The 25,955-nt window shown below is 35.3% G+C and overlaps 1 protein-coding gene across 1 annotated transcript in view; it reads left to right on the top strand.

Annotated features, from left to right (window-relative positions):
• The window catches only part of Ddx4 (DEAD-box helicase 4), a 66,118-nt gene extending 42,155 nt beyond the window's left edge, over positions 1 to 23,963 (top strand). Inside the window, exons 8-22 of the mRNA XM_048368087.1 lie at positions 3,933 to 4,037; positions 4,908 to 4,991; positions 5,484 to 5,543; positions 7,583 to 7,630; positions 7,727 to 7,774; positions 8,189 to 8,331; positions 9,223 to 9,375; positions 10,852 to 11,006; positions 12,487 to 12,616; positions 14,895 to 15,061; positions 17,558 to 17,703; positions 20,431 to 20,530; positions 22,108 to 22,378; positions 22,512 to 22,622; positions 23,331 to 23,963. Of these exons, the coding sequence (XP_048224044.1) occupies positions 3,933 to 4,037; positions 4,908 to 4,991; positions 5,484 to 5,543; positions 7,583 to 7,630; positions 7,727 to 7,774; positions 8,189 to 8,331; positions 9,223 to 9,375; positions 10,852 to 11,006; positions 12,487 to 12,616; positions 14,895 to 15,061; positions 17,558 to 17,703; positions 20,431 to 20,530; positions 22,108 to 22,378; positions 22,512 to 22,622; positions 23,331 to 23,417 (1,808 nt within the window). The 3' untranslated portion in view covers positions 23,418 to 23,963. The remainder of the gene's footprint in view (positions 1 to 3,932; positions 4,038 to 4,907; positions 4,992 to 5,483; positions 5,544 to 7,582; positions 7,631 to 7,726; positions 7,775 to 8,188; positions 8,332 to 9,222; positions 9,376 to 10,851; positions 11,007 to 12,486; positions 12,617 to 14,894; positions 15,062 to 17,557; positions 17,704 to 20,430; positions 20,531 to 22,107; positions 22,379 to 22,511; positions 22,623 to 23,330) is intronic.
• Positions 23,964 to 25,955: the final 1,992 nt, after the last annotated feature.

The raw sequence follows: 25,955 nt of genomic DNA on the forward strand, positions 1-25,955 counted from the left end.
GTCTCACAGACTTTCCTGTTTGGGCTGGCTTTGAATGGATATTCTCAGATCTCAGCCTCCTGAGGAGCTAGGATTACAAGGCATGAGCCTCTTCTCTTGTTCTACATTCTCTGTGAATTTGCCTGTTGTAGGTATTTCATGTAACTGGAATGATATAATATTTACCCTATCCTCTTTAGCTGATTTTAGTTAGCATTATTTTTTAAATATTCATCCATGTTGTAGCATGCGTTTGGACCATATTCCTTTCTATGGTTAAATATACCATTGTATATATATTTGCTATCATTTTGTTTGTCCATTTTGTTTCTTCTTTTTGGCTGTTGTAAATTACGTTGCTATGAATGTTACTTACAGTTATCTGTTTGGAGTCCCTATTTTCATATCTTTTGGTTACCTAAGTAGCAGTGGAACTGCCAACAAATGAGACTAAAGTAAGTTAGAATGGCACAATCACTAGCTTTTTTGTGTGTGTGTGTGTGTGTGTGCCAGTCCTAAGGTTTGAACTTAGAGTCTGAGTGTTGTACTGTCCCTGAGCTTTTCTGCTAAGGCTAGAGCTCTACCACTTGAGCCACAGTTCCACTTTCAAATTTTTGTGGTTAATTAGAGATACTATCCTAAAGGACATTCATGCCCTGGCTGGCTTCAAACTGCAATCCTCAGATCTCAGCCTCCTGAGTACCTAGGATTACAGGTATGAGCCACTGGCGCCTGACTTATCTCTAGTATCTATTCATTTTTGTTTCCTGAGTTGGTACAGCCTTTGGATAAAACTTAATTTTGAAAAGTTTTTTCCTTGTTTATTTTTTTCCTTTCTTGATTTTAGGGAGTAGGAGAATGTGTAGTTGTTTTGCATTTTCATTGATATCAGTAGTGCATGTCTCTTAAAATTTTCATTCTGTTTGTTTCACTGTACATAAAATACAAATGGATTTTGCATCTTGAAGGTTTAATGACCTCGATAGATTTCTGGTAAGTGCTTTATAAAGATACTTAGGTTTCTTTTACACAAGGGTTAAATGATTTATGGACTTTCTTTTCAAGACCTGCAAGAGATTGTGATCTGTCCATTATGAAATGAAGAATAAGACTTATAACATTTCAAAATAAGCTAACCTTGAGGCTGGGATTGAAGCTCAGTGTGAGAGTAAATGCATGATGTCCTGGATTTGATTTTCATTACTGCTCCTCCAAAGTGTTATGTTAGATGAAAAGTGGCATTTAAAGAGGTTAATTTTAAAGTATCTTAGTCACTAATACAGGTGAAAATTCTGTTAAAAATATGTATATATTGTTACCTACATTTTTAGTGGGAACATTGTTGCATTTATTTCAAACCAGAAAATAATAGAACTGTTTAAAGCTCAAAGGAGCAAGTAACTTTCTCTTCCCAGAGATAACTTATTTTGACATTAGTGTATATACTTCCCATTCATATCTTATAAAATATGTATAGTAAAAGTGTGACTGTATTTCATTTACTCTTAACTTTGTATCTTTTCTTGTGCCCATAGTTGGCTGAACTCTGAGTCTTGTACAGGGGCCTGGTGTTCTTGCTCAGCTTTCTTGTCCACAGTTGGTACTGACCACTTGAGCTATGCCTCTAGTCTGTCATTTTGCTGGTTAGTTGGAGATGGAGTCTCATGGACTTTTTTTTGCCTGGTCTTTGAACCATCATCCACCTAGTCTCAGATTCCTGAGTAAGATTACAGTGAAACAGGATCCTCCAGCTTTAACTCTGTATCTTATTCTTTAACCTATTTTCTTTAACAAAAGTGATTTCTAAGATTCTATGGAATAGAGAGTTTCTGCTTCTTTATCATTCTACATAACACTCATGTTCTAGTTACTATTCTAACATAACTAGAAACTACCATCCTCTCTGGAGGAAAAGAACATATTGAAATGTTTGTTTCTGCTGTGTTTGGAGGCATTAAGGTATAGATAGGCTGAGGCATTTTATAGTCATTGGCTCAGATAGAGAAGTTAAGTTTAGAAAGGATCCATTTTATACAGAAAAAGTGAAAGCATAATATATGGTTAAGCAAATTAATCAGATTAACAAAATAAATAGATCAAAAGACAGATGGGAGGAAATGTTCTAAATTTGAAACAAAATAAGAGGATAGTCAACAGGTATGCAAAATATAGTAGGACTTCCTGCTTGTCTCTCATATGTTAAAATATCTCCCAAGAAGAAAATAGAGAATATAAAGGAAAGACAAGAAAGGGAAGACTATTCGAAAAGAATATGTGACTTTCCAAGAGTTAGAGGCTCCTGAGTGAATAGAAATTAATTCATGCTCATATATACATACATATATAGTAGTATTTCAAAATTAAAAAATAAGCTTGCAAGGAAGAGATTCACTTGTTTTTCTTTAGTAAAGATGAAGGTCATACTATAGAATAGAGTAGTAAATTCAGATGCTGAGGGTGACCTAAACTGGTCAGATATTTAGGTACCGTGGAAAAATAATACCACTCAGATAATAGTATTTACTATTCTCAGGACATTATGGAAAGAGTTACTAAATCATACACAGTATTAAGAAGGCAATAAATTATAGAAAGAAATTAGTAGAAATTAGGAATCAATGGTGAACCAAAAAAGATAAAAAATGGTGAAGATACTAAGTATATCAATAAACTAATAAGTAATGATTGTGTACAAGAGCAACTATTTAGGCATTTAAAAAACAAAAGAAATAATAATAGGTATTAGTTCTTTGTCAGCTTGTCTGAAATAAAAACTGAATTATTTCTTACATAGGTTAAGTTGAAAGGTAATCAGAAAAAAACCTAGTAGAACTCTGAGAAAAAAACAGATTTAAAATAATTTAAAGATTTCTAAAATATTCATTAAGAGATTGATAAAAATAAATTTCATGGGGAAAATTGAAAGACTAACAGACTAACAGAACAGACTAAAGACTAACAGAACAAAAAACATTAAAAAAACTTTACTCGTAAAGAAAAATCTATAAAACTAAGATGTTAGAAACAAAAATCTACGTATCATTAATTGTAATATAGGTAAACATATGTCAGTGCTGGTCACTGGTGGCTTTTGCCTGCAATCCCAGCAACTCAGAAGGCTGAGACCTGAGAATTGTGGTTCAAAGCCAGCGTGCACAGGAAGATCTGTGAATCTACTAAAAAAGCCAGAAGTAGAGCTTAAGTAGCAGAAACAAGCTTAAGTTGCAGAGCACTAGCCTTGAGCAAAAGAAGCTCCAGGTTAGGTCCTAGGCCCTAAAGTTTAAGCCTGGACTGGCACATGTGCACACACCCACCCCAGTTGTTTTTATATTAGGAAATGAGACATATGTGTCCACCTGTCTGTGCTTTGGAAAGATCTTTATTGTTATTTTGTATAAGGAGCAATCATAAACCTAGGATTTATTTAAGCTATCTGTAAGTATAGAAATCCAGTTAATTGTGCAGTTGTGGCAACTTTCAGTGTTTTAGTCAAATGACACTTTTACTCCTTTTTGAGTTTTTATTCTCAAAGCAAGCATTGTCTCTTCCCTCCCCCCGCCCCCCGCCCGCCCGCCCCAGTCCTGGGCCTTGGACTCAGGGCCTGAGCACTGTCCCTGGCTTCTTTTTGCTCAAGGCTAGTACTCTGCCACAGCACTACTTGTGGCTGTTTTCTATATATGTGGTGCTGGGGAATCAAACCCAGGGCTTCATGTATAGGAGGCAAGCACTCTTGCCACTAAGCCATATTCCAAGCCCCTGGTTTTTCTATCAATAAAGGACAACGTGTAGGTTAGTTGTGGCTTTTCTTTTTAGTAACTATCCATTTATACTTTAAAGTGCTTACTTAAGACCATTGAATTACACATAGCTTAAATTTTGTCACTGTGGCTCCAAGATGACTTTGTTGCTATTGTGTTATTATTGTGTCTCTTTGTGTTTGTTTAATATTGTAGGCTTTCAAGATGGAAATGATTCAGAAGCTTCTGGGCCATCCAGAAGAGGTGGAAGAGGTAGTTTCCGAGGTTGCCGTGGAGGATTTAGTGGTATTGGAAGACCAAGTTAGTAGTAGATTGTAAATTGTACTCTCCATTTGTTAAAAGGAAATGATTAAAAAAAAACTGTATCACATGAGTTTGCTCAGAGCATTAAAATGAGTATATTTTAGCACATTGCTCACATGAATGGTATATATCATGTTATTTTCAGATACAGATGTAATTGTATACAATGTTAAGTTGAAATACATGAATTATTTCAATTTTATGTAAGCCAGTTCTTTAGTATTATGTATTTTTTAGTGTTTTATTCTTCAATATATATTCTTTTGCCAACATGGCTTCCTACTTTCAATTCTTCAATCATTATTTTTCCACACTAGGTATTCTCTTCAGAAGTCACCATTAAAATGCACAGATGAGCACAGATGAATGATTTTGGAAGCTAAGAGCAGATAAATTTGTAATAGTGATTTAGTAAATAGAGAGCAGATCAATTTTTCTTAAAAGTGAAGAGAAATTCTGTACCTCATTGGTAACATTACTGGCAATAGTGGGCTATATTCTGGAGAAGAAGCAGTGAAATGATGCAGTGTGAAGGGTATGGATGTAGTAATAGCTACTTTTGAGAGGAGATACAGATTTTATTTATATAATATTTGGTATGCAATTGTCCCTAATTTCTTTATAACATAATTTTAGTAAAAATGTTTACACTCACAGCTAGTTCTCTATTTCTTGAGCCACACCTTCAGTCCAAATTTTTTTGAGGAAGTTATTTATAATTTGTGTGCTATACTTAGAAAGATACTCATTGTGATTTTTTTTTATCCCTCCATCTTCTAATTTGTGAAACCATGGCTTGACTTTTTACTGAATAAGGTTAGAAACTTTTTAAAAGTAACAGTTCAATTTTTCCCCCCCCAAAACAAGGTGGTGGTGAGTATGACCAAGATGAGGGAGCACCGCGTACTAGTGGTCTTTTTGGTTCTAGAAGACCAGCATTAAGTGGTGCAGGTGAGACAAAACTTATTGCTGAAAATTATTTCTATACTAGGATTAATTAGTAAACCTAATCCTAAACTATATATAAAATGGCTCCTGAATTTTTCTGTTAAAGATTATAGGCAAAAATACGTGGGTAATTTTGCCTTCTCTATAAAATTTATGAACCGTAAGTTACTTTTCCCGTGTTTTACCACTTAATATGAGATGTGAATTATACTTTAGATTTGAGGAGCAAAAAAGTAAGCTTGCATTGGTTTAAAAGAGAGTTAGCCGAGTTAGGGGAAAATAGTTTGTGCAGTTTGATGAGAAATGAAAAAAAGAATCTCCCACAATTATAGATAAAAATATTCAAATAAAGGTAAGACATGAATTTAGGAAAAAAAGATTTCAAAGACTAAGACTTCTAAGTTATTTCCTAGTATTGACTGGAAAAAAACTGATTTACATACAATAGAAGGAGTTATGTTTTTACTAAATACTCTGTAAAACAATGCCTTACAGGTAATGGTGACACTTTCCAAAGCAGAAGTGGTAGTGGCAGTGGCAGTGGCAGTGGACGAGGTATGATCTTATTTGATTTATATATTAGAGGTTGAAATGATTGTAAAGGTAACTGTTACTTCCCTTAGACATTGCAAGGAGTATAAATTTAAATACTCTGTATTGGAAACTTTGTTAATAGTCTCCATGTTATTTTCCATTCTAGACATTTATTATAGGAAGTTTATAGCATAGATATATTTGTAAATGCTTGTGTAAGGATGTTCATAGTCTTCATTTATACTTAAGTAAAAATTAAGTATCTAAAGTTTTATCAGTAAATAGCTGTTCAGTTATAAAAGGGTACTATGCAGGTGTTAAATATTGAAATGTATTTATCACTATGTTGAAATAAGTATGAAAGGTAAGATAATCTTGGTATAGTTATTTAATTTGGTCCAAAGAATAATTTTTTTTACTTTGAATTTTTTCAGAGCATGACTTAAATGTATAAAAGTTACAGTGATTTTCAGATTTGTAATCACAAAAAGGTTATTTGATGTCTTAAAAAATTGTCAGCAATCATTTGTAGTCTGAGTGCATGTTGTAACAGCTCTGTGCCCTTGGATTTTTGCATTTTTAAGTATAGAAAAAGTTTATTAATGACTAGTTACACAATCTTCCACAAAGGATCACATCTTGTATGGAGAAGGATTTCGAGACCTGTGGGCAGAAAATTAACTCACATGTAAAAAATGTTCTGTACTGATTAATGTTGACAAACATAATACCTCAAAGTGGTATAATAGATTGTTATTTAAAAAATCAGAAAGAGAGCTTATGAAAGAAAGTTAACAGACCAAACTGCTCTTCAAAAAAATTAGTCAATAGGTGGAATTGGAAATCCTTATTACAAAGTTGGTTTCTGGCTAGTATATTATTAAGTAGGGTTCTCTAAATAGTAGCATATAGATTAATGAAAGGGGAATTTATTAGAGTAATTGTCTCACATAGTAAAGAGGCTAGAAATCAAACAGAAGATCATCTGCAAGCTGGGAATCAGGAAAGCCAGTAGCATGGCTCAGGCCAATTGTCGTCAAGGATCTAGTACCAGAGAAACCAGTAGTATAATTTTCATTTTGAGGCCAAGACCTGAATCTCACTAGGTGGGTGCTGATGAAAGACTTGGAGCCCAAAGACTAGAAAATCTAGGATTCTAATGCTCAAGGGCAGGGAAAGAAGGGCAGTCAGCTCCAGAAAAGGGCTGTTCTATTTGGACCCTCAGTACATTGGGATGGTGCCTGCCCATATTGGGTAAGGGAGAATTTTCCTTTCTGCCCACTAATTGAAATACTAGTCTCTTCTGGAAGCACTCTCATAGACATACCCAGAAATAATGCCTACCAGTTTTCTGTATATCAAATCTAGTTATATTGACACTTAAAATTACCATTAGAATTAGTATCTGAGAACTTGAATTTAGGAATGGTTCCCACCATCCAAATTAGAGTGATTTGTTAAGCCTTATTTGTATAAGCAATGCAGTTTTTGTTGGATTTTTATTTTCCTTCCAAGAGTCTGGAATTTTGTATTAGCATGTTCCAGGCAGAAGATGCATTATTATTCCCCAGTAAAAACTCTGGGTGTTGAGTCTCTGATAAGTAAGTCTGTTAATGTTGTTCTAACATTGGGATTTCAGCAGGAGTGTACTCTTGGCAGTTTGCTTATGGTTTCTTTTAGGTTTTGCCTCACCCTTTTCATCTCTGCTGGATTTGTTCTTTGTTATTTTGCGGATGGTTTGGAGTACTTTGAAAAACAAATTTTTAGGTGTTTTTTTTATTTTTCAGGAAAATATAGTACTTTGCTTAAATAAAAAACAATGTAGAGTAGTGTCATCTGCATAAAATCAGCATTTTGAATACCAAGACTCCAATTTTATTTAGTGCTAGGAATCAAACACAAGTCTCATCCATTCTAAGCAAGCATTCCACCATCATTTTTAAGAAAGGCATCTAAAGTTGTCTGAACTTCTAGGACTTGTCCTCTTTGAAGACAAGTAGTGAAAATGAAGATGTTATACAACTTTGTATCTTGACTGTCATTATGAATTTCTTTAATAGGTGGTTATAAAGGTTTAAATGAAGAAGTAGTAACAGGCACTGGAAAGAGTAAGTTGTACTTTAGATATTTTGATGTTTGTAATGAGACTTAGTTTACCTCTTGATTTCTAAAAATCATCACTTTTTGGCTTGATCCTCTTTAAGATTCTTGGAAGTCAGAAGCTGAAGGAGGAGAAAGTGGTGATGTTCAAGGTATTTTGACATTTGAATGATCCTTATGAATGTATATTGCATTTTACTAAAAATACAGTGGAGTTAAATTTTTAAAAATGTGAACAGGGGCTGGGAATATAGCGTAGTGGCAAGAGTGTTTGCCTCGTATACATGAAGCCCTGGGTTCAATTCCCCAGCACCACATATATAGAAAACCACCAGAAGTGGCGCTGTGGCTCAAGTGGCAGAGTGCTAGCCTTGAGCAAAAAGAAGCCAGGGACAGTGCTCAGGCCCTGAGTCCAAGCCCCAGGACTGGCAAAAAAAAAAAAAAAAAAAATGTGAACAGTGAAAACTTAGTGGTAATAACTAAACTTGATCTTGGTTTTTGTTTTTTTTTTTCTGTTTTCTCTTCTAGCCTGTAGAATGTAAATTTTGTTTTTTATTTAATTCAAGGACCAAAAGTGACCTACATACCCCCTCCTCCACCAGAAGATGAAGATTCCATCTTTGCACATTATCAGACTGGCATAAACTTTGACAAGTATGACACTATTCTTGTAGAAGTATCTGGACATGAGGCACCACAAGCAATTCTGGTCAGTGTATTATTTCTAAATTGTTATATAGTATATTTTGGCTTAAAAAGTACATATTTTAAATTGATGTAAATACAGAACTCATTTTTATCATCTAATGTCTTTAGTTGCAAATTTAGAAACCTGTCTACTAATTTAAGTAAAATTAATTGATGTGTTAAAGGAGTGACTACTAGTTTCATCTTCACATCCCATACTAGAACAGAAGTGTTTTTGAGCTTTACTACTTATGAAGGACAGTTTTTTCTAGAGATTAAATACCTTCATTTCCTAAGTATGTGCCTTCAGGGGAGTGGCTTTTCTAAAGAGAGCTGAAGTAGGGAGTCTTCTGTGTTCTGTTAATAATTATATTTTAATGACTGCTTGTTACTCATCAGCATTCTTTTTAAAGAAATAATATATATTGTAGAGGTTTTAAGGGCACAGAAAAATGTTTTGAGAACACTGTCTGTAGGGAATAGTTCTCTCAGTCATAATAAATAGGCAGAACACTTAATTTTTTTTCTTTTGGTAATTATGGGGCTTCAATTCAGAGCCTGTGCACTGATCTTTTGTGCTCAAGATTAGTATTCTACCACTTTGAGCCACAGCTCCACTTCATTTTTGTTTTTAAGCGATTAATTGGAGATAAGAGTCTCACAGACTTTCCTGCCCAGGTTGGCTTTGAACCATGATTCTCAGATCTCAGTCTCCTGAGTCACTAGGATTACAGGCATGAGCCACCAGCTTGGATATTTACTTTTCAGTGGTGATATATTGGTAACTTTAGTAAATAAAATGAAATCAACAAAAAAAAAATTGAAACTAGTTCAAATGGAATATGTTTCTAAATTAAGAGTGGATGGTAGATATGTTGAGTCTAATCATTGTCTTTCTTTTCTTTTCAAAAAGACTTTTGAAGAAGCTAATCTTTGTCAAACACTGAGTAACAACATTGCCAAAGCTGGCTATACTAAGCTTACACCTGTGCAAAAATACAGTATTCCTATTATATTAGCTGGACGAGATTTGATGGCTTGTGCTCAGACAGGGTCTGGGAAGACTGTAAGTCATTTTTCCAAATGTATTCTGCCCTTTGTCCAAACTATATGGAAGTTTTATAGGTTGGATAGAAGTTTCATTGTTTCAGTGATCTGTCCTAAATATTCATGACTTCCCTTCTGATTTTATTTGTTTGTGTACTTCTAAGGAGAAAGTTTTGAGCATTTCTAGAGTTTTGTTGTATATTTCATGAATACTTTATGTATGTTTGAATTTATGTATTTTCACGAATACTTTATTTATGTTCCCAAGTGACTTTAATTCTTTCTGGAACATAGTATTAGCTAAAATAAAATTAACATCAAAGCACCCAGTATAACATAGTGTGTACATTGAAGAAAATAATTTCTGTAATATAGCTAGTACAAACTTAGAGCCAAAAGATAAAAAATGAGAAACAGCTGTAAATTTTATACAAGACCTTTACTTTGATATAGCCTCATGTTGTGATAATTAATGAAGTCAGGTTGGTTTTAAGACTAAAATGGTAAATTTGTTTGTTAAATAGGGTTTCATTAGATGAGGCTATTTCTAGATTATAGAATCCTGGTCCATACCATTTTAGTCTTAGTGTCTGTCATAGACTTTATAATAGGTGAGTTGTATAATATAGGAGCTAATGTGTGATTTAAACAAGGCTCTGGAGTTAGATTTTGTAAGGTACTTGCTTGCCACAAAATATATATGTCTAATAGAACTTTAATTAGATAAGGTGTTAGAAATCCAAATGATTTCCAGGTTTGTGCAATACCTGTGAAAACCAGTTATTATTATTATTATTATTATTATTATTTTTTTTTTTTTGCTGGTCCTGGGGCTTGAACTTCAGATCTGGGTGCTGTCATTGTGCTCAAAGCTAGCACTCTGCCATATAAGCCACAGCACCCCTTTCAGCTTTTCTGAGTAGTTTATTAGAGATATAGAGTCTCACAGACTTTCCTACCCTGGCTGGCTTTGAACCATGATCCTCAGAGTGAGCCTCCTGAATAGCTAGGATTGCAGGCATTAGCCACAGGTGCACAACCAATTATTTTTCTATTTGTAATTATTTATTACTACTTCCAAAGTGTAATTTAGGCTTCAAAATGCAGTAGGCTGTAGCTAATTAGATTTACACATTCCTCTGTAAGGAAGCTAATAACTGTAATCTGTTTAGAACATATGAGTATTTTTAGTTTATGACAGATGCTGTATAAGCATGAATACTTAAGTGTTACTTTGAAGTTAAAATCTTTTTTTTAAATTAAGTTTTATTGACAAGGTGGTGTGTAAAGGGGGTACAGTTACATGATAAGGCAGTGAATACATTTCTTGTGATATCTTACACCATCATTTTTCTTTCCTTCTCTAGATCAGGTAGGCATATAGAAGTTAAAATCTTTTAAGAGAAGAGAACCTTAAGGCCATAATAGGGCATGAAAATTAGCTTTATTTAGGAAGAAAAATGATGCATTGTAAGTTTGGCTATATAATTTGCAGGCGGCTTTTCTCTTACCTATTTTGGCTCACCTGATGCGTGATGGAATAACTGCAAGTCGTTTTAAAGAGCTTCAGGAACCAGAGTGTATTATTGTAGCACCAACTCGAGAATTGATCAACCAGATATATTTGGAAGCCAGAAAATTTTCTTTTGGGTAAGAATATCTGGAATAGTTTTTCTTAGAGAGATTTTCCTCACTTATTTTAAAGAAAACTCAGTAATCACATGTAATTTTTAGCACGATTGAAGTATATTTTTTCATAATATTGTTGAAAGAATCCCCCCTTTAGTCCTGGGATCTGGGTACTGTCTATAAGCTTGTTTTTCTCAAGGCTAGGGCTCAAACACTGAGCCCCACAGCTCTACTTCAAGGTGTTTTGGTAGATTAATGGAGTTAAGTGTCTCACAGACTTTTCTGCCTGGCTTCAAACAGTGATCCTCAGATATTAGCTTCCTGAATTGCTGGGATTAGAACCACTGGCTCCTGGCCAAAGAATCTTTTTAAGAGAAACATGCTTATTAATAATTAGATGATAGATGTAGAAAATGCTGGAAGTTTGTGTAATTTTAAAATTTATATTTAAGAATATAATCTGAAATTCACATAGTGATCTACTCTTTTACATACAACGTTACAATGTAGAAAATAACTATTGCATAATTAGATCTTTTAGTGACTTCAAAATTGTCCATGTATATACATTTTATTTATTTTGAGGTATCTTATTACTTTTAAACTTGAAGCTATTATAGATAAACCTACAACAAACATCTTGCTCTATGTAGTTCTAGTTTTTTTCTTTTGTTTTTGTGTATATTTATATGTGTGTATGTCTGTGTGTATAGCATATATATATTTTTGGGGAGGGAGCAATACTTGGGGTTTGAACTCAGTGCCTCTCACTTACTGACGGGAACTCTACCGCTTCAAACATGTCTGTAGCCTATTTTGCTTTTTTTTTTTTCAAATAAAATCATGTATTTATGACTTGGTTAGCCTATATTGTGGTTCTATTTATACTTTCTATATAGTTGGAATGAATGGCACACACAGTCATGGCAAGCTTCTGTTGGTTAAAATTGGGTCTTACAAACTTGGTCAGGCTGGTGTCAAATTCAAATCCCTCCAATTTCTACCTCTGAGTAGTAGGATTACAGGTGTGAGTCACTGTCTGAGCCTGGCCAAACAAGTTTAAACATAGGTTTGATTCCTCCACACCACATATATAGAAAAGGCCAGAAGTGGCACTGTGGCTCTTTAAACTTTTTGTTTTTTTGTTTGCCAGTCTTGGGGCTTGACTCAGGGCCTGAGCAAAAAGAAGTCAGGGACAGTGCTCAGCCCCTGAGTCAACCCCCAAGACTGGCAAACAAAAAACCAAAATAAAACGTTTAAAGTTATTTTCCATTTCATCAATTGTTTTGTTCATATCTTTGGCTATTTTTTATAAGTGGTAATTTAGGGAGGCAGATCTTGGTATTTCTCATAAAATAGTTACTAAATATGTTTTCTCTATTCATTGTTTGTTTTCAATGTTAGCTTTCAGCTTCTTCCTGGGAAATTAAAAAATTTTTAAGTTATTTGTATTCTGTCCTTACAAATTTTGTCTTAGATTTTTAATTATTTTTGTCCATAGGACTTGCATCAGAGCAGTTGTTATATATGGGGGAACCCAGTTGGGGCATTCAATTCGACAGATAGTACAAGGCTGTAATGTATTATGTGCCACACCTGGGAGACTGATGGATATCATAGGTAAAGAAAAGGTAAGCCTTAGAAGAAAAACAAAGTTATTAGATGAATAATTTTGTAATAGGGGAAAGGAAAGGAATGGAGTAAAAAATTATATTTACTAACTCTCTGTTTATCTGTTAGGTTCCATCAGTTCTTTGAATGTATTCTCAAAAAAATTCCAAGAGGGCTGGGGATATAGCCTAGTGGCAAGAGTGCCTGCCTCGGATACACGAGGCCCTAGGTTCGATTCCCCAGCACCACATATACAGAAAACGGCCAGAAGCGGCGCTGTGGCTCAAGTGGCAGAGTGCTAGCCTTGAGCGGGAAGAAGCCAGGGACAGTGCTCAGGCCCTGAGTCCAAGGCCCAGGACTGGCAAAAAAAAAAATTCCAAGATACAGCAATATTTTCTATTTTATACTTGGAAAATAGTATCATTCAGATTAAAATTCCTCAGCTCTATCTTTTTTTTTGGCTAGTCCTGGGCCTTGAACTCAAGGCCTGAGCACTGTCACTGGCTTCCTTTTTGCTCAAGGCTAGCACTCTGCCACTTGAGCCACAGCGACACTTCTGGCCATTTTCTATATATGTGGTGCTGAGGAATCAAACCTAGGGCTTCATGTATACGAGATAAGCACTCTTGCCACTAGGCCATATTCCCAGCCCCTCAGTTAGCTCTAATAAGTGATAGAATCCAGGCATGATTCTAGAATCCATATTGTATAGTCTTATTATATTGCTAGGAAAACATAGTAAATAAATACCTACTTGCATATGTATCTTGGTGAGTAGTTCTTCTATAAGAATTTTTTACATCAATTTTGTCTCCTGTTATTAGTTGTGAATAACATTAACATAGATTATTAATTTGTTAAGTCTTTTGAGAAGAATTTGTTAGTTTTATGGTTGTATTTTTAAATCTCAGGGTTTGCTTGCTTGAAAAATGCTTTACTACTTGAGCAATGCTCTAGCCCATCTTTCGCAAATAAGGACTTGTGTTTTTGCCTAGGGGTGGCCTTGAACTGAAATCATCCTACCAAGCATGTTTTCCACATAGCTAAGATTATAGACACATGCCACCAGTCCCAGCTTTTTGGTTGAAATGGTCTCAGAGATCCTTGTGATCTTTGCCATACAGTGGCAAATACACACATTGATGTGCATCATCAATGCCCAGCTCTAAAAAGAGATTTAGACTGTATACTCAATAAGGAATTCACATAGCATACTTCTACATCTCTACATCAGCACTTTAATAAACCTCATTTGCTTTCTTGTACTCTAACAGGATTACTTAAAATGTTCTCTTCGTCCTTGTAGTACAGGAGTTTAAACTCAGGGTCTTTGCTTTACCACTTGAGCTATGACCCCAAGTAAAAATGTTCTTGTTTTGCATGAAGATATCTTTATAGAATACTTTTAGCATCTAGAGCTGGGTGCCAGTGGCTCATGCCTGTAATCCTACCTCCTGAGGAGGCAGAGGACTGAGGTTCCAAGCCAGCTCGGGCAGGAAATTCCATGAGACTCTTTAATCTCCAATAAACTACTCAGAAAAAGCCAGATGTGGTGCTGTGGCACAGGTGGTAGAGCACTAGCCTTGAGCAAAAGTAGCTTAGGAACATCTAGAGATTCCTACCATAAGTTTTGCTAGATGTGTCTGTATGCTATCAAAGTCACTTGGTCTTTTACTAGTTCTATTTATAGGAGCTAGTGCTTTGGTTTACCTTAGAGAAGTTTCCTAGTTCTTGACTGACTAAAGAATGGAGAAATTTTGGAGAATTTGAAGGGTTTGGAAGAAAATTACCAGTTATAAGACACTCAGATAATATTAGAGTTGATTTCTTAAATGAGTCTGATTTCATTAGATAGTACAATCTGGATCTGTCCTGTTCAGTATAAGTCAACCATTAGTTGCATGTGGCTATTTAAATTTTAAAATGATAAAACTAAAAACTCAGTTCTGTACTCACAATATTCATGTTTCAAGCGTTTAATAGCCACATAAGACTAATAACAAGTTTTACAGTGATGCTAGTAGAACTTTCATTTACCACAGATTGTTATTGTGAAGTATTGATATACTTTATTTTTTAGACTTACTTTGGAAAATGTTTTATGCATTAGGAAAAATGGATTACAAAACTTTATAGTATTATCTAATGGTTGTCTGATAAGCTTAATAAGTTTTATTTTATGCATTGGCTTCTGGTCTTTGTTCCTAAGGAATTTTAATTGAAATTGTGGAGAATATTTTAGTTTAAATATAAACTAGTATGTATCTTCTGTTCTTACTCTTGAAAATAATTTCAAAGATTGGACTCAAACAAGTCAAGTATTTAGTTTTGGATGAGGCAGATCGCATGTTGGATATGGGCTTTGGACCAGAAATGAAGAAACTAATTTCTTGCCCAGGAATGCCATCCAAAGAACAACGACAAACTCTTTTGTTTAGTGCTACTTTTCCAGAAGAAATTCAGAGGTAAATATTTTTCTTCTTAAAACTGATTTGGTTATATATCAAATGAAGGTAATATGAATATTCTGTTTTTAGACATTATCTTCTTTATATATTTTTACACTGATGTGTGTGTATACACACACGTGTACTCATGTGTGCACACCCATTAGTGCATTCCAGTACTGGTGCTTGAACTCGGGGCCTGAATGCTGATACTGAGCTTTTTAAAAAAATTTTTATTGTCAAACTGATGTACAGAGAGGTTACAGTTTCATATGCTAGGCATTGGATACATTTCTTGTACTATTTGTTACCTCCTCCCTCATTCCGCCCTGGTACTGAGCTTTTGTGTTCAAGGCTAGCACTCTTGACACAAACTCCACTTGCTTTTTTGGTAGTTAATTGGGGATAAGAGTCTTGCAGACTTTACTGCCCAAGCTGGCTTTGAACCACAATTCTCAGATCTCAGCCTCTTGAGTAGCTTGGGTTGCAGGTTATGAGCCATCACTTCTTGACAACACTGATGATTTTTTTTTTTAAAAAGGAAGTTGTAGTCTTAAAAAGTTCACCACAGTTTTCATTATTTTTGTACCAGTTATTTTGTCTCAATGTTTTCTGGTTGTAGCTTCTGTGTATGATATGATACTTTTACCTTTGACCTCTTTCTAAAGTGGGATGTTGGCTTGGGTAATACTAGCTTCCTAGAATGAGTTTAGAATTGTTTCTTGTGTATTTATTTTTTTTTATTTTATTATCATTTTTTTGTTTATGTGGTACTAAGGAATTGAACCCAGAGCTTCATGCATGCTAGGCAAGTACTCTACCACTAAGGCACATTCCCAGCCCACCCCTTTCTATTTTTATGGAATAGTTTAAGGAGCATCAGTATTAGTTCTTCCTCAAAAGTGTGGTAAAATTCAGCAGTGAATTCATCCAGTCTTCGTTTTTTTCTTTTTGGAAGACTATGACTTCTTCAGTCCCATTGCTTGTTATAGATTAAGCTGTTCATATTCTTAGTTCAATTTTAGGAAGTCATATTTGCCCAAAATGATGTCCATTTCTGCTAGATTTTACTGACATATAGTTTTGCTTTGGATATATGTCCCTTAAGAGGCATATTTATGTATTAAAGGGTTGGTCCTAGAGGTACTATTGAGAGGTTATAAAGGCATTAACTTTATTCATATCAATGGTTGTTTGGGGGTCTCAGTTGTGCTGCTTTTGTTCAGTAGTGGTTTGTTTTTTGCTATTTTGGTTTTGGTTTTGGTACTACTCCTGCGGCTTGAATTCAGAGCCTGGGCTCTGTCCACTGTTGATCAAGCCAACACTCTGCCATTTTAGCCACAGCTCCACTTCTAGCTTTTTGGTAGTTAATTGGAGATAAAAGTCTCAAATATTCCTTCTCTAGATGGCCTTCTACTATGATCCTCTGATCTTAGCCACCTGAGATCACAGCTGCTTGTGAGTCACAGGTGCCTAGCAATGTGTTCCTTTAAAAAAAAGAAATTGGATATGCATGTTTGTAATTATTATATCATTTTGATAGATTGTTCCTTTTATTAATTTTTCTTACAAATGTTGGTTTGAATTCTGCTTTGTCAAGAGTATAGATATATCTTGGCCTCTTCCTGTTTTTCTTCTTTCAGTCCATCGTGAGGTAAACTTTCCTATCACATGTTTCTACCACACCATGGTGTTCTGACCAAGTGCATGGGGCCAAGTAACCATAGACTGGACCCTCCAAAATAATGATTCAAAATCACTGTTTCCTCTCTTAGGTTGTTTTGTCAGTTATTTTTTGTCATATCAATAAGAAAAGTAGATAATAGATAAAAATCATATTCTGTGCATATTGTAGTATGAAAAGACGTTGACCTGTAATCTGGTTTGTTCATAATCATTCATGTCAAGTGGGCAACTTAATAGGTAATATTTTCAAAAAAGACACATAAGAATAACAAGCATTAAACAATAGAAAAGGAAGAGTAGAATTTGTGCTTTAAGCTTAAAAGTCAATTTTTAACTACATTTTTATTTGTTGCAGTCAATATTTTAGTTCATAGTTTTTATTACATATATGTCTATCTTTGAACAGATAAAAGATCTATTAGTAATTAAGAACAGTGAGGGGAAAGGGAGAAGTAGGGGAAGGATGGGTGAGAATGTTGAAAAGGGTGACATTGAACAAGATATATTGTATTCATAAATGGCTTTGTTAAATGGCAACTCCTTTGTATAGTTACTTAAAGATAATAAAAAATAATAAAACCCTCAAAGCAAAAACTTAAAATGTAAAAAAAAGATATTATTTTATTCATAATTTTACATGAAATTTTTGGTAGTGATTATGTTTTGCATAATCTTAACATATTACCTAATCTTTGGAGAGAGTTCCTGAATGACTTTTCTTATTGCTTGCTAATTAATATGGAAATAATACTTGCAGGACATCATGAGCAGATATTAATAGCATGTATGGAGGAAAGTAAGCTAAGAAGTAATCTGTTCTCTTTCAAGGTTGGCTGGAGAGTTTTTGAAGTCCAATTATTTGTTTGTTGCTGTTGGACAAGTAGGTGGAGCGTGTAGAGATGTTCAGCAAAGTATTCTCCAAGTTGGCCAGTACTCAAAAAGAGAAAAACTTGTTGAAATTCTACGAAACATAGGTATCATGTTATTTTTGTCATGTTTTGATTTTTTAAAAATGACTAACTTGGGGCTGGGAATATGGGCTAGTGGTAGAGTGCTTGCCTCATATACATGAAGCCCTGGGTTTGATTTCTCAGCACCACCTATATAGAAAAAGCCAGAAGTGGTGCTGTGGCTCAAGTGGTAGAGTGCTAGCCTTGAGTAGAAAGAAGCCAAGGACAGTGCTCAGACCTCTGAGTTCAAAGGAGTGGCAAAAAAAAAAAGACTAACTTTAACAAACTATTTGTTTATATAGCTTTTAGTAGGTTTGTTATATTTTTCTTCCTCTAAAGGTTTTTCTCTATAAAGAACTTATAATTCACTTTTCTGTATAAATTATATGAAAGTACAGTTACTTCTCAAAATGTTTAAATTTAGGAGGAATTTGAGACTTAGTGTGACTATTAGCAACAGACATGGATTTTTTTGTTTGTGGAAACTAGAAAGGCTTAGTAACATTTCTATCACTTTGTCATAAGTGAACACTTCCATCTAGACTTGTAATCTCAGAATGAGGAAAGCTGAAACTAGAGAATCACGACTGGGCTAAATAGTTTGAAGCCAACTTGCCTAAGACCCTGTCTCAAAAAAAATCAGCAATTTGTTTTGTTTTTATGTTCCTAGTTGCTTGCAAATAAGACATCCATATTCATAGATTCAATGAATTGCAGAGCTGAGATTTGAGATCTACTTTTTTCTGTCATTAATACCTATGAAAAATATCCTCCAGTAATTATTTTTAAGGAAAGGAATGTGTTTTTGTGTATTACTGCTTTATTTTGATACTAGAAATCATTTATCATATAGTTGTTCTGATAGCTCAGGCTAAGTCTGTTTAGGTGCTGTTGTTTTCCCACATTCATAATCCCTTCTTCAATTTGAATGTCATTGAAAACACTGAGACAGGAAATCAGCCTCAGTAATTAGCAGAAACAAAAATTTGAAGGTGATTTAGAAAGCACATAAAGATTTCCAGTCTTTGGTTTGTACTGATTTTATAAAAAATATTACAGATGGGCATCAGTGCCTCATACCTGTAATCCTAGCTACTCAGAAACTGAGATTTGAGGATCACAGTTCAAAGACACCATGGGCAGGAAAGAGACTTTTATCTGCACTAAACTACAAGAAAATTCAGAAGTGGAGCTGTGGGGCTCAAAGTGGTAGAGGACTAGCTTTAAACACAAACGCTCAAGGAGAGTGCACAGGCCCTGAGTTCAAGCCTCAGGACTGGTATGTGCACGCACCCCCTCCCCCACTTTTTTTTGGTGGTATTGGGGTTTAGAGTCCTGATGTTTGCTGGAGGTGTTCTGCCACTTGATATACATTTCTTGACTCTTTTGATAAGAGTTTCATGATTATGTTGCTTAGTCTAGTGTCTTAACTTCTGGTCTCAGATGATCTTTCTGCCCGGTGCTAGAATTAAGGTTGTATACCATCATACTTGACATTTTTATGTTCTTAGTTGATTCTAGTTCACAGTGAATAAAAAGTTAAAATAATTCTTTAATCTCAAATAGGACAAACAAAAAATTAGCACATGGAAAAAAAAAGATGAGAGCAGAAATTAATGAATTAAACACTTAAACATTAGTGAAAACAAAAGTTGTTTTTTACTTAGGTGCCATCTACTGTATCTAAAATAAACTGGATCTAAAATCTGATGATGATGGTGATTTTTTTTAGGACTTAACAGTCTCTTTTACTTTGCCTTATTTTTGTATTCTCAGAACCTAGAATAGTTTCAGGTATCTACTAGGTGGCTTACTAAACACTTGTTGAATAAGTGAATGAATTGAAGTGAGCTGATGGGAATGGGCAAGATTTATTATGAACAGTATTACATTCTAGTAGGCTATGAATTATATTTCTTTAACAATTTTTATCAGTGTTTTGGTTCTGGTTCTGGGCCTTGAACTCAGGGCCTCTGAATGCTTTCCCTTGTTTCTTTTGCTCAAGGCTAGTACTCTACAACTTGAGCCACATCTCTCTACTTCTGGCTTTCCAGTAGTTAATTGGAGATAATAGTCTCACAGATTTCCTCCTGGTCTGAACTGTGATCCTTAAATCTCAGCCACCTGAGTAGCCTTTTTACAGGTGTGAGCCACCAGCACCCAGCCTTCTCTATGTGGGCCATGCTTGCTTTTCTACCACTTAGCTACTTTAATCTATAAAGTAAATATTTCCTAGTGGCTTCAGCCATATAATTTTGTGTGTGTGTGTCTGTATAATTTTGGAAATGAATGGGTTTGAATGAAAAGATAAGGCTATAATATATGCTATAGAGTTTATAGCTGTAGGTCAGATGCCACTGTTAAAAACATTTTGCTTGATAAAGGCAGAATGAAAAGTTGTATTATCATTAGAAGTAGGAAAGCTACTTTTGGAGAGAAATGAAGTGGGTAAAGAGAGACAAAGACAAATTGGAAACTACTAATAGCAGGCAATTATTTACCTCTTCCTCAATATCTATGTTCTTAGTTGGTCTGGAAGGAGAAGAGGTGAGCTTTTAATCCCTCTACTAGGATAATAGTCCTTGTCAATTATCCTTGACATCCATTCAGGAAACCTTTGTCTTCCTCCTACCTATCAGGACTCTATCTGGGTGTTGGTAGTATAGTACTGGATAAGACAAACTTTTCTGTTCTAACATGCACCTTTTTTCTAAGTTTGTATTTTAAATATGAATAATTTCCATTTCAAAGGTGATGAAAGAACTATGGTCTTTGTTGAAACTAAGAAAAAAGCGGATTTTATTGCAACCTTTCTTTGTCAAGAAAAAATATCAACTACAAGCATTCATGGGTGAGTAAATTAATATGATATACTTTGTATATCACAGTATGAGAATCACAGAAGGAAAATGACTTCTGTTTGACATTAAGAAACAGTGTGTGTATGTGTGTGTGTGTGTGTGTGTGTGTGTGTGTGTGTGTAGTCAGATGCCACTTGAGGTTGCTTGCATATATGACAGTGGGTTGCTTAAGGTTATCTATCATGTAGTAATATCACAGCTGTCTTAGTTTACAAAAGTACACTATGATGTTTGCACGTTGATTAAAATAGGCTAATGGCATATTCCTCAGAACTTGTCTTCATCATTAAGCATTACTTGATGACTGTAATTCATATGATAAAATCCTAGGATTTATTCAGAATTCTCTCAAAGTCTGAACTTACTTTCTTTTCCTACTTGAGCCCAGAAAACACAGTGTAATACTCAGGAGGACTGAACAGTTTTTCCTTATTTTAATTTTAGTTAATTGTAGGAACTAAATATTGGGGATGGGCAACATCCCCAAGGTCTACATTAGGCTTCTGATCATGAGGACTGGGAACACAAGTTTTTTGTCTGCTGAATCTAATCTTCCTGATGCTGGACTTTTAAAGTTGGAGTAATTAAAAATCTCATATCAACACAATTTTATTGGTACATTACAAATGGATCTAAAATGTACTGTCCTGAATGTACTTTTTTTTTTTTTTGGTCAGTTGTGGGTCAGTTGAACTCAAGGCCCAGGTGCTCTCTTGGAGCTTTTGTGCTCAAAGCTAATTCTCTACCGCTTTGAGCCATTACTCTACTTCGTTTTCTTGTGGTTAATTAGAGATGAGTCTCATGAACTTTTCCTGACTGGGCTGGTTTGGAACCACAATCCTCAGATCTTAGCCTCCTAAGGGTACCTAGAATTATAGGAGTGAGCCACCAGCACTGGGATGAAAGTATACTTTTAAGAGCTATTTTGAGAAAGTATTCCAATCAATTAATTGTATATATTTTGTTGAAACTAGAAGACATAGAGATTATTAGTAGGAAGGATTTGAACTTCGTTATACTTCAGCTTCTATTCTAGCTCTATTAGCTGTTACCTCATCCACAAATGGATCATTATTCCAACTCAATGTATTGTGAGGATACAGTATTGCTTGGAAGGTACTTAACTTACTACTAGTATCTAAATACAGTATTAAGTATCTAGTAATTTATCATATGAATTACAACAGTCAAATAATGCTTAGATTAAGTACTTAGTTAGATAGGCAATGAGCATTAATACTAATGTAAAATTACTTTTACAATTTAAAATAAGTTGAGCTCTGCTCTTGTGGCTCATGCCTGTAAATGCTAGCTACTCTGGAGGCTGAGATCTAAGTTCAAAGCCAGTCTAGGCAGGAGAGTTTGTAAGACTCTAATCTCCAATTAACTACCAAAATACTGGAAGTGGAGCTGTGGTAGAGTGCTGGCCTTGAGTGAAAAAGCTAAGGGAAGGGCCCATGCCCTGAGTTTAAGCTCATTATCAGCACAAAAAAAGTAAAATAAATAGACTTTTTAAGTTTAGTATTTTCTTGAGAGTGGTCTTAATGAGCGTATCTTTTCTTTGAAGTGATCGAGAACAAAGAGAGAGAGAACAAGCTCTTGGAGATTTTCGCTGTGGAAAGTGTCCAGTTCTTGTTGCTACTTCGGTAGCTGCCAGAGGATTGGATATTGAAAATGTTCAGCATGTTATCAATTTTGATCTTCCTTCTACCGTCGATGAATATGTTCATCGAATTGGACGTACTGGGCGTTGTGGGAATACCGGCAGAGCAATTTCTTTTTTTGATCCTGAATCAGATAATCATTTGGCACAGCCGCTAGTCAAAGTACTGTCAGATGTAAGTTTTAATTTTTTGAGTTGAATTGATACTGTTCTTTTTTATTGTTGAGACATTGATGCATATGTGTAAAAAGTAAACATTTTCAGTCTTTGAAACTGTACATTGTATTTGAACTTAATTTGTTTTTAAGGCTCAACAGGATGTTCCTGCATGGTTGGAGGAAATTGCCTTTAGTACATTTGTTCCTGGCTTCAGTGGTAGTACAAGAGGAAATGTGTTTGCATCAGTGGATACTAGAAAGGTTAGTTGAAGTGAAAAATGTATAACTTGGCTTCCAACATTTTCTTTGAAAGTTTTGTGCTTGATATGGTGAAATAACTATTGAGTAATACATGGAAACCATTATTTTCATGTCTAGAAGAAAGCTACTTTCTAAAATTTTGAGTTTTAAAGGCAAGGAATTTGTTATATTTTCACATCTTCCTAAATTTTCTGTTATTTTTAATTTAATTTGAGATCTGAAGTTTCTGTGGAGTTCTTTTAAGTTTGGTCACATTAATATAAAATGCTTGTTATGGGACTGGAAGTTTTTTTGTCAGTTTTAAGGCAGTATACCTTTATATAGAAACAATAAACATACTAATTATGCATATCATTGAAGTATTACAGATTTTTTTCTACTTCTCAAAAACAAGTGGTTGATAAAATATTTTTCTGTGAAGTTTAGACTTTCCATTTGATATGACTCTTTTAAAAGTGAATCAGATTCATTGAGAATGAAATTCTTTTTTGGGGGTGAGGAAGAGTTACTGGGGGTTGAACTAAGAGACTTAAAGTAGCCAATATTCTATCACTTGAGTCCTATCTTCAGCTAGAGAATGAAGGTCTTTATATTTGCAACAGATAAGGTAGAAAGCTTGAATCCCTGCTATTAGTCTGGGACAATGTAACTGTAAAATTATAATTATGATTATAACTTAAAATCCTTCCTCCCTCTTTTTTTTAAAAGAGTTTCCAGGGCAAGAGCACTTTGAATACAGCCGGATTTTCTTCTTTACAAGCTCCGAATCCAGTAGATGATGAATCGTGGGATTAAAGCAAAAAACAAACAAGACAAAAAAAAGCTTCAAGTCTATGGTATGGTTTTGATGCAGAGAAGAAAAGTTTTGATTTTTAAATTTTTAACAGAAGTGTGAAACCTGACATTCTTATAACTCCTATATCCTTCTGTTCTCCTACCCTTAAAAAACTATGCAAACTAGTTACGCAAAATGCTAAAAGTTACAACGTTATTGTTACAGATGGTGTTAACTGGAAATATTAAAGAAATCTAAGTGTCTTATTTCTAGTGTTCAGGTCATGTCTAAATGCTAGGTCTCAGTATAATACTAATTGCTCCTATAAAACAACCAATAGGATATAATGTACTTTTGGCTAAAAATTATTGGATCTCATTTCTGCTTGAATCTTTAAAGCAAATTTCTGTCACTACAATGTGGTAACATGATTTTTGTGAAACAGTAGAAGACTGAAGCCTTTCAAGGTGATTTTGATTTTAGATTTTCAGATGTATGCTGAAAATGGTTAAGTTTGCAAAATGATCTCTGTACTCAATGGCATAACATTGTTTGTTTTTACATTATACGGACTTTCCTTGGAAATAAAAGATGAAACACATTTTCCCTAAGTTTCAAATGTCACTTTTCATTTTTCTCTGTTAAATTCACAATTCTCCTAATACTGTGAAATTTTGTTTTATTACATCTTGTGAAACCAATACAGTGAACATAAGGTCTTACACAAATATTACTGTGTAGTATACATTACATAGAAATGTGGTAAGGAAAATCAGTCTAGAACTCAAAACTCACTCATCAATCCCTAACATTACTGTTCACTCTTGACGTGATTTATATATATATTTATATTTTATTATTTATTGAGGAAATGGAAAAAATCATTTTTTCATTCACCTTTTGTATACCTTGAATGTGGGTGCCTAGAATGTAAGAAATCTTAATGTAAAGCAATGAATTCCAGAATTAAGACATAAGGCAAGCTGTAATTATAATTAAGATAAAAATTATCAGTTTTGAGTGCTTAGATTGTTTTGGTAAACAGTGACTTGTTGCCAGACTCCAGTAGCACATGCTTGTAATCCCCGCAATCTAGGAGGCCGAGATCTGAGGATGACCATTCAATGCCAGCTTGAGCAGGAAAGTCCATGAGACTCACACCTCCAACTAATCACAAAAAAGCTGGAAGTAGAGCTGTGGTTCTGTAATGCCCAGATTTTAAGGCCCCCAAAGGCCCCCATCAGAGTCCACAGTCAAAGCCAAACCGCAAGGGTCGTTTTATTGTGAGTTCGAACCCGGTCCCCCCTGCGCACTCATTGTCAGTGACGCTGAGAGGCCCCGAGCACAATTCCAGCACAGCTTTTATAGACAAGTACAGGGAAGATGAGGAAGACCCCTGGTTACAAGTACACGATTGGTTGACATTTGCCCTAGTTTACGGGTCACCTCAGGATTGGCCTGGGTCTTCCCGCTGAAGCATGGGTCAGACGGCCTTAACCCTGGGGGTGGGCCTCCAGGAATGGTCACATAGCCACATTCCTGGAGCCAGGCGGTTCCTATCTCCTGTGCCCAGGTCTGGGCCGGGGTCTGAGAGCTGACAGTGTTGTGCCAAGTAGTGAGACGACCACCAAGAAGGCCACCGAGACTCAGACATTCCGAAATGCAAAAGCAAGGCAAGGCTTTATTTAAGCGAGCTGCAACTTGGGCCTCGTCCTACCCACCGACACAGCGGAGGTTAGGAGGAAGCCCCGAGCTACGATAACACAGGGCTTATAAAGGCAAAAAAACAAAGTTACAACAATCAGGTGTTCAAGCAAGCAAGATTAGGACACAGGTACAAATCTGATTGGCTCAGGGTCTGAGGCATTCTAGGGGTGCTCAGAGTTAAGCATTCCCAGCAGTTAAGAGTTCTAGACTGATTGGGCCCTAATAGGCTTGTCCTGGGTCTGCTTATCTCGGGTTCACGTGGTAAGGTGGGGTTCACTTGGTAAAGTGGGGCCTGACTTCAAAGTCTGGCACTTCATTTCCCCCTTTTTCTTTTTGGTACCTTGGGAGCCAATCATGGCTCCATTCTGTCCATGTCAATGGCTTGCATGTCTAGGGGACAATATAGAGGTAAGGCATGGGCCAGTAGGGCCCAAAGTAGTATCCGAAAATAACTCTGGTCCCTCGGTTTTTAAAGGGGGGCTGATAGGTGAAGATCATCCATCTTCTGTAACTTCTTCAGGCTGACTCAGGGGCGTTGACCTTACCTAGCCACGAACCTATAACCTTACCAAGGGACTGCAGGATTACTGCAAACTGAAAATTAACTTTCAGCTATACAGACTTACCATTAGCTGTATAGTGTTTATTATCCAAATGTAAGCAACAAAATAATACATAAACTTCTCAGCTGTGCTCTAAGGGTTGGGTGGCTATACCTGTATTCCTGAGCAAGCCCAAAACTACCTAAAATAAGGGAGTAAGCTGCCAAAATAACATCAACATTAGCCTGGGTAGCAAGGAAAGAAGGCAAAAAGAAAATTATAACAATGTTCAGTCTAACTTTATTTTCT

This window comes from Perognathus longimembris, chromosome 19, assembly GCF_023159225.1.
Source record: "Perognathus longimembris pacificus isolate PPM17 chromosome 19, ASM2315922v1, whole genome shotgun sequence".
In the NCBI taxonomy this organism is placed as follows: Eukaryota; Metazoa; Chordata; class Mammalia; order Rodentia; family Heteromyidae; genus Perognathus; species Perognathus longimembris.